Raw genomic sequence first — 8720 nt, 5'->3', positions numbered from 1 at the left:
GAGAGATTGGGTTTGATCCGACTTGTAATCATCGTGACATACATGATCATTTCATATATTTTCTTTTGCTTAACTAGTCAAACCTCTAAATTTTCTTGATCATTCCAAGCCATATATAATAACAATATCTTGAAGGATGTTCTTTCTTGCACTGAAGTTGTGATGTTCACCACTAAAACTTCCACCATATTTTATGTTAGCCCATACAATCATGAATCATCCCCCTCTCCATTATCTTATTTAAACTATAAACCATTTTTGGTCAATGTTTTATATGTAAATTATTATTGGTTTTTTGATTGAATGATGTATATATGAGTCAACCAATTGCTCCAAAAAAAGAGTCAATCAGATCGACAATGGACTCTTCTAACGCGTAATTACATAAAAGTAAAACTTAAGAGATTTTAAAAAAACCTTTACTCTAACCCGATCAAGCTTGGTCGGTTAGAAAGATTCTAGGTGATTTATTATAAACGTAAACTAGATTTTGATCCGCGCTAATTTGTTTCTTTTGACATTTTATTATTATAACAAATGTGTTTATACATAAAATGTATATCAAGTGTCTTAATGTTTTTTTGTTAGCAGTTGTTTTTTATGTTTACATTCATTTTTCATCTATACAAAATGTCAGTATTGTGAAATAATTAATTTGTTATTAGAAACTGCAGTAAAAAATTAAATTTAAAATTATTTGCGATAAAATTAATTACGACATGTTAATTATTTCTGGAACCGAAGGTGTGAGTTTGAATAGGAAACTAATGCCGCCTATTGTGGAGCTCTGTCACGTAAGACCCTTAAAGTCACGTAAGACCCTTACGGTAGTAAATTTAAGAAATGTGTTTTGTACCACGTTCGTTAAAGCTTTCGAAGATGATTGCTAGTTTTTAACTGCTCTATCATTCTAAATGGCCCTGAGTTTGATCAAAATTCAAACCGTGGTATTGTAGGTACGCATGGAAGCACACCTTTAGTTGACAATGGCGTTGGTCTGATCAAATAAAAAGAGAACCGATTTGGTATGTTATAATCAATTGTAGGTTAGTAAGTGTAAACATTGAACAATCATTTTATTTAAGTAAATCATGTCGGACGATATTATTTAAACCAGTGGCATTAGTTGTAAATTTTCTAGTAATTAAAGGGTTTTCAAATAACTTGTGTGAGAAGAACTGTGAGCTTGACACATCAGCAAAATGGCAGTATTATAAATAGATTACAAAAAAAAGTTATTTTCTTTAAATGTTTGTCTATCAATAAGTAAGGGATATTTAGAGTTAGGTTCTCATACTCATATAGTCTCATATTCATTTGTCCGATCAGTAAAGGAACCCACAAAAATTGAGGTCTTCATCAACATAATTTTTTCATACCCCTAATTCGTTTGTCATGGTTTCGTATTTTACAAATAACTGTGAACGACTGAAAAATGTTCATAAATAGCAGATTATTTCTGATGGCATATATTACAATATACTACATTTGTTCCTCAAACTAAGATTTTCTAGAATATGCACGCTTGTTAAGAATTTAATTAATGTCTATAATTTAATTTATTTTTTTATTTTATTATACATTTTCTAATAATTTTTCATCAATGAAATTTAATCAATTCAAATATTCTCAATTAATGTTTTTCAAAAATATAAAAAAAATATCTTAATAATATAGAAAATTTATCTTTGTGGAACAAAAAAAATCTAAAAAATCTTACTTTCGAAAACAGAGGGAATATATTATATTTCTCACATTAATATATATATATATTTATATACATCAGACAGAGCTTCTTTGTTGTTATCTATATCAAAACGAGTAAGTTTCCATGATTTGAGGTGTATTGGGAATGTGGGCTCGTTATTGACGTGTTTACTAATGTATACGCGTAAAGAATTGAGGAATTTACGTTATTGTTAGCACTGTATAAATATGGACTTAATTTTAGGTTTTGGTTTTAAACTGACATTTTGTTTAAATATTTTGGAGGTATTCTTATATGTAGATGTGAAAACATATACTCCCTCCGTTCCTTAATAATAGACTTTCTAGAAAAAACGTTTGTTTCAGAAAGATGTATTTTTGTGTTTTCTATGAAAAAATTGTAAACTTCAAGAAAATTAATTGTCTTTATTGAATTATTATTGGTTAAAAGTTATTGAAAATTGAAAATTACAGAAAACGATACATTTATTATGGTAGTTTAATGTGTTTTCTTAATATGTGTGAAAATACTAAAAAGTCTATCTTTTAGGAACGGATTGAGTATATAACAGATCCAAAATTGTTATTTTTAAATAAAATAAATTAAAAATATATTAGATAAATCATAAAAATTTAATTATTAGCATAAGTAACTACTAAAAAGTCTACAATATTTTTTACTTTATGTATTATTTTCATAACTATAAATTATATTTATAATATAATTAAAATGACACATGTTGCAATGGACCATGTTACAGTAGTAACCTTTAAAAACTTGTTTGTCATAAATCCAGAGTAATCTTCCTGAAAATTCGAACAAGATCTCAGTCTTCCTTCTGTTAGTTATATGAGTGTTGCTAGAACTCGCAGCAGTGTTAATATATAACTGTTTTACTGGCTTTCACTATTAGATACTTGACCTAACAATTTTCTAGATGTTACTAGAGGCATTCAGTGAATTGTTTAAGCTCATCGAAAAGAAAATGTTTCATACTAATGGATTCTGAATCCATTTCGATTTGTCTAATTACTAATGTACCAATTTGGTTACAACCGTGTAACGTTGCATTTGTTAAGGTGGACTATGTATATTGTTTTGGAACATTGAGCGTAATAAAAAGGAAACAAAAACTGAGTGAAAACTAGTCAATATAATAAATATTTATTTCATTGCTAACAAACGTTAGCTCATATACTTGATTATAAGTCTCCCAAATCCATGTATATTTGATGTTATAATAATTCAAAAATTAAGCCGTATTGATCATAAAGAGATCAGTTGAGCGAGAGTTAGCGGAGATGAGTATTGTGAATCATCAGATAACATAAGATCCACAAGGGTCCGAGCAGCAGCTTCCGTGGGATGACCGTAGCGATCCCAGAATAGATACTTGGTTCTGTCTGAACAATACTTCGCGATTGGAAGACAAGGAATATCTGCGTTTAGTTTCCCATTTCCACAACATGCTGATGTCACGTCAGTAAAACCTGAAATCACAAAACATATGCTTGATGAGTAGATGATCATAATGCTTAAGTTGGTAAAGGAGTGGAGGATCATTTCAAAGTTTATCTTATAACAAATTTAAAATTGTCTCTTTTTCCAATTCTCTAAAAAAAAAAAAAAAAAAGTTTTCCAAGACATCTGCTGCCATTTCCTAACAATCCCCTGGTAGCTTGAAAATAGTTAATTCAGCGAGTGACATGTAGGACCCGGCCACCAGCTGTTTTCGGGTCAGGTTTATCGCACAAAACGCAGCGTTTAAGGCTTCCGCTTCAAGAGACTAAGACGCCAACGCCGAACAAAGAGAGAGAGAGAGAGAGAAAACAGCAGCCCTAATATTTTGCGTCCGTCTCCTCGTGTGTCCCTTACTTACTCTTTCGCCTTGAAATATTTCGTAAATCGTTGCGGCCATGGCGCACGGAGGCTATGCCAAGAGAAGGGTTTCAGAACCGAATCAAGCGGCGGGAAGCAGCAGTCGAAGGTCGAAAGGGTTGCGCGTGGAGAAGAAACCTAAGATCGTCTCTCTCAAGAACCAGATGCGTTCCGTCGAACGCTTTCTTCGTAAAGTCAGCTCCTTTCTCTCTCTCTCTGCTTAAGGGTTTTCTCAAATTATGGTTTGTGGTTGAACCTCTGTTAAATTTCGAGCCTTTTTCTAGTATGATACAGTAACTTGGCGATTCAATCAGCTTCGCTTGTGTATGTTTGATGTAGAGCTAAAGGTTATTGTAGTTATGTTTCTGGGCCTTTTGGGTTGTATTCTTTTAGAGAATTTAATCATCTATGAACATGCCATGTGTGTGGTGATGGAGAAAGGAATGTTATTGATACTAAGTACGTGGATCAATTGTCTGTAGGATTTGCCTGCTGAAGTAAAAGAGACTCTTAAACAGAAGTTGGAGTATCTGAAGAAGCAGCAAGATGACCATACACGTCTTGCTGTTGAACGTAAAATATTCCTCAGGAACAGAAAGATTAGGTTCTTTGGTAAGAGCCATTGACTTGTTGTCTTCCTGTTGTGCCTGCAAAAGTTACAACCTTTATTTGTCTTGAATTAGAGCGGAGAAAGATTGAAAGGAGCATTAGGCGTCTTGAGAAGCTACAACGTACTTCATCTGCTCATGTGGGAGATGCAGATATATCTGAACAACTCAGTAAACTCAAGGAAGATCTTGAATATGTTAGGGTAAATCAACTTCTTCTTCACACTGGTTTTTTTTTTTTTTTGAACACCTTTTCACACTGGTTTATTTAGTTATTCTCTGATGAGTTTCTTTTAGTAATAAATTATAGAGCTTAGTTTGAAAATGTGTACTTACTTGTATGTACAATTGCAGTTCTTCCCCAAAAATGAGAAGTATGTATCTCTGTTTACTGGTGCTGAGGACTCAGAAGTGGTTGAGAAAAGAAGTAGGATGCGGAAGCAGATCAAAGCCAATATTATTGTTGCTGCTGCTAGTGGGAAAGAGTTGGAAGGTAAACATGATATGCAGAGAAGCTTATTTGTTTCCTTTTTCCTGGAAATATTAGGTATAGCTGATAAATGTTAACCTTGTGATGTTACCGCTGTGGAAAAACAGAGACAGGGAGTGAAGATGATGGTCTTCTGGACCTTAGTGATGATGATTTCTTTGATAAAGGGAGCTCAAGCGATGAAGCAGACGCAGATGATGAATTGACCGATAAAAGCACAAAGTAGGCCTAGTAGAATACTTTCTTTTAGACTTCAACTCTTCTAATTTCTGACCATAATATGCAATTTCTCAGGGAAGCTGCTTCCAGTAGACCAACATCTGGCATGTCTAGTGATGAAAGGAACCAGGTATGATTAGTTTTCTTTGTATTATTTAGTTTTTAAAAAATCTGAATCCTCGTGGATGCTGTATGGTAGAAGAATAAGGGAGACTTATGAATGTGGATGCTACTTATTACCAAAGCTATGGTTTCTGTGACATACTCTGATTTACTAATTTGGAATGTTTTTGGAATCTTGTAGAAACAAAACTCAGCTAGGGCTTTAATGCCACCACCACAAGCAAGGTTTGGTTCAAATTCTAGGAAGAATTCGTCTATGCAGAGGAATGAGATGCCATCATCCTCAAGAAACACTTCAAACAGAAGAAGTGAGTCTTCATATAATGCCAGGGCTGCTCCCGCAACTTCATATAATGCCAGGGCTGCTACCGCAACTTCATATGGTGCCAGGGCTGCTGCCTCAACTTCATATAATGCTAGGGATGCTGCTGCAACTTCATATAGCAGTCAGAGTAGCAACTTGAGCTCCAATTCTGATGCTCATAAACCCAAGAGGAAGAGGCGGCCAAAGAAGAAGAAGCAACAGGTCAGTTTATGAGAGCCTAGTTTGTAGGAGGAAATATTCTTTGAATAACAAAACCATCTCATCAAAGATCTGTTTTTATTGTTAACATAAAGGTTGATTCTTCTCTTTTTTGCTGTTTTTGCAGGAGTGATCGGGTTCTCAGCTTCTCCAAACACACGCTTGATTATTACTTGCTGCTGCGGTCTCTTTGATGGGATCTAATGCATTATATAGATTTGGTGTTGTCATGGAATGCAGAGAGTTAGGTGTCTTGTTGCTTTTGTCTTTTTAAATGGAAACCCTAAAAAAACTATTGGGTATAATTAAACAACTCCCTTTCGGATCGCTGTGAAAACAGAGCTTTGTTTGCTCCCAAAGCTAGAAAACTCTCGAATCAATTTTATCAGTTTTGATGTTTGCAAGTTTTGAAACCCCGAGTCTATGGATAGGCGTGTTGTTCAAGTCAAAGATCAATTGCACACTCTTCTTGTCTTTGAAACGGAGAAGATTTGATTACTCTCTAGGTCACTTTTTGACTTTTTCTCACATTTATAGAGCCACTCTTTACATGTGAGACATTTTGTTATAGGCCAGCAATAGACACTTTGCTTTATCCACCACATTAAGATTCAATTCTCTATCCACAAATTTAAGAGATCTCTCTTGTTATTTGTTCGTGGATATGTTAGCGTCTATATCCACAATATAATCAAAATTTTCTAGTCTCAGTCCACAGACAAACATTGTTGTTAGGGTTGTATCCTTAAGCTCAGCTATTTTGGAGCTTGCTTTGAAGAAGCTTCTGGAATCTTTACATTTATCCCGACCCGTCCACGCATCACCCGTCCACGCATCGTCCGTCCACGCATCAAATGTTATTAAGAACAAAATTGTTCACAAACACTAAACATAGATAACAAAAAAGTAACATATTGAAAGACTACAATATGTGAAATGGACTTTTCAAGGGTCCAATAATCAAATCATCATAGTAATTAAGATGTCAATCCATTTCTAAGAGTTTTGAGTCAAAGCAGGTTTTCAATTAAGCTAGATGCAATCAATAAGATGAGTGGTTTCAATCAATCTAACAGGTTTCTAAAGCAACTAAACAGCAACTTTCAATCAATTGGAATAAGGAGGAATCATGGGCATAGGATTTTGATTTCAGGTGACTAAGATTAAATCTAAAATGGCAAGGTTTCAATCAACACATTCCCCTAAGTCTAGATATCAATTCTAAGCAAGTTCTCTTTCAAGATAAAAACTCATTTATGATCAAACATCAAATTCATTTGGTTTGTGTCAATCAAGCAATCATTAAGGATAGATCATTCAACTTTCCTAACTCCCCTAACATCAAATTCCATTGGTAGGGTAAGCTAAGAGCTTGATGAGTTGGCTCAGACATTTCATCGAACACCCGCAATGAAATGTCTAGAGTTCTAAACCAGAATGGCCAACTTAAGCTTAGCATTAAGATCACTCAATCAAGCAAGGAAACACATTAATCTACTCTAAACATTCTAGATCATCACTTAATTATCCTAAATCATCCTAACCCATGAATCCAAAGATGACTACTCACTCATAATCATGGTAGACACTAGATCATTAGTTGATCCAAATCTAAACATGATTAATGGTCAAAGTAATGAAGCAAAGATAAGAAATTATGATCAAGATTAGATCTTTCACCCAAAAGTGGCTTTTTGATTAGATAGAAAACAAGATAAGTCCTAAGATAAGGTCTAAAAAGTATTTATAGTGGCCTAAAAACGAGCTGGGTCGACCCAACAAGCAAGGGTTGACCCAAGATAATTTGGGTAAAAAGTTGGTAAAAACAGAACTGCAGATTTTTCTAAGTGTCGTAGCTGGTTTTTGACATGTCATTTGGCCGCTGCAGAAGGCCGCTGCACACTCCAGCGGCATGTTTCTTGTCGTTTGGCCGCTGCCTCTTCCAGATATCGGGCAGGGAGTAGTGGATTTCTCCAGCCGCTTGTCTTGGCCGCTGCATTTGGCCGCTGGGACAGTTGGGAACTCATCTTATGAACCAAAATCACCTTTCTTGTCTCTAAATCATCTCCAAAGGTTCCAAACTCACCAAATAGCATCTCCATCACCTAATAGAGACAAATGTATATGCAATGCACCTAAATCTACTCTAAATGCATCTAAATGGACAAATTGAGAACTAAAATGATTGCTGAAACTATGTAAATACACAAGATATCAATATGGATGCCAATGTGTCTACAATCTCAAGGATGAACAAATTAATAATTTCAAACCAATAACGGCCACGTACATGTCCATGGAAAAAAAAGCTTGAGTGATGAAAACAAAGCTAAACAAACCAAAAAGTTAAAGCGAGCCAGCTCCTCCTCTTAAACCCCCGGTCAAAACGAATCAACTCCTCTTCCCGGTGAGTCACGCCATGGATTTCGAGCTCAACATCTTCGTGGATGAGCTCGGTGAAGATGCGGTGGTTCGAGCTCGTCACAGTTCTCCACCATGAGATATGTATACTGAATTTTGAATTTTAATCATAATTTTACTCGTCCACAAATAGCCGTCCATGTTTACCTATCCACACTTATCTTTCCACACCCATCCACATGTGCCCTCTATGCTTATATTCTACATGTAATCATTTACTTCTTTCAAACATCTACATATCACTCATCCATAACACAATCATTGGATACATGTACAAGTATAAAATTTAAAATGTAACAAAAAAACATATCAAAGTGGATATCAAATTATAGAGAATAAAAATATGTAATTTATTATATCAACAAAAATTGTTATATGTATTTTTAATTTAAAAATAAACAAAAACAAATTATTAAGAAGTGAACTAAATAATAATAAAAAAACACACTTTCTATTTCCTCTACCCTAAGAAAGACTTCTTTTTCTTCTTTTTAAGGGTAAATCTGTCAATTCTCTCTGTAGGTACCATAAGAAAGTGTCTTGCAAGTGCAGGTCTTGGATGTAATTGAAAAGTGATAAAGTGCCTCTTGATGTAAAAAATTCAACGGAGAAACAATGTTTTGTCACCGTCATTGCAGCCCCGAGAATTCTTATTTTCCCTTCCTCATTCTAAGGCGAAGCTTCTAATTTTATTTACGACTTGAATTTACAATTACGTCTGAGGTCACTTTTCATCTTTATAATATCACA

At 34.5% G+C, this 8720-nt stretch overlaps 1 protein-coding gene across 1 annotated transcript; it reads left to right on the top strand.

Moving 5' to 3' along the window:
• Nucleotides 1-3498: 3498 nt before the first annotated feature.
• On the top strand, nt 3499-5888 carry LOC106301807 (rRNA-processing protein EFG1-like). The gene is made up of 8 exons (XM_013738287.1): nt 3499-3780; nt 4069-4198; nt 4270-4397; nt 4549-4687; nt 4792-4906; nt 4979-5033; nt 5208-5552; nt 5677-5888. The coding sequence occupies exons 1-8, from the start codon at nt 3625-3627 to the stop codon at nt 5680-5682; spliced, it is 1074 nt and encodes a 357-aa protein (XP_013593741.1). The 5' UTR covers nt 3499-3624; the 3' UTR covers nt 5683-5888.
• The last annotated feature ends 2832 nt before the right edge of the window (nt 5889-8720 follow it).

The sequence above is a fragment of the Brassica oleracea genome, chromosome C7 (assembly GCF_000695525.1).
Source record: "Brassica oleracea var. oleracea cultivar TO1000 chromosome C7, BOL, whole genome shotgun sequence".
In the NCBI taxonomy this organism is placed as follows: Eukaryota; Viridiplantae; Streptophyta; class Magnoliopsida; order Brassicales; family Brassicaceae; genus Brassica; species Brassica oleracea.
This window is presented reverse-complemented; position numbering and strand designations above follow the sequence as displayed.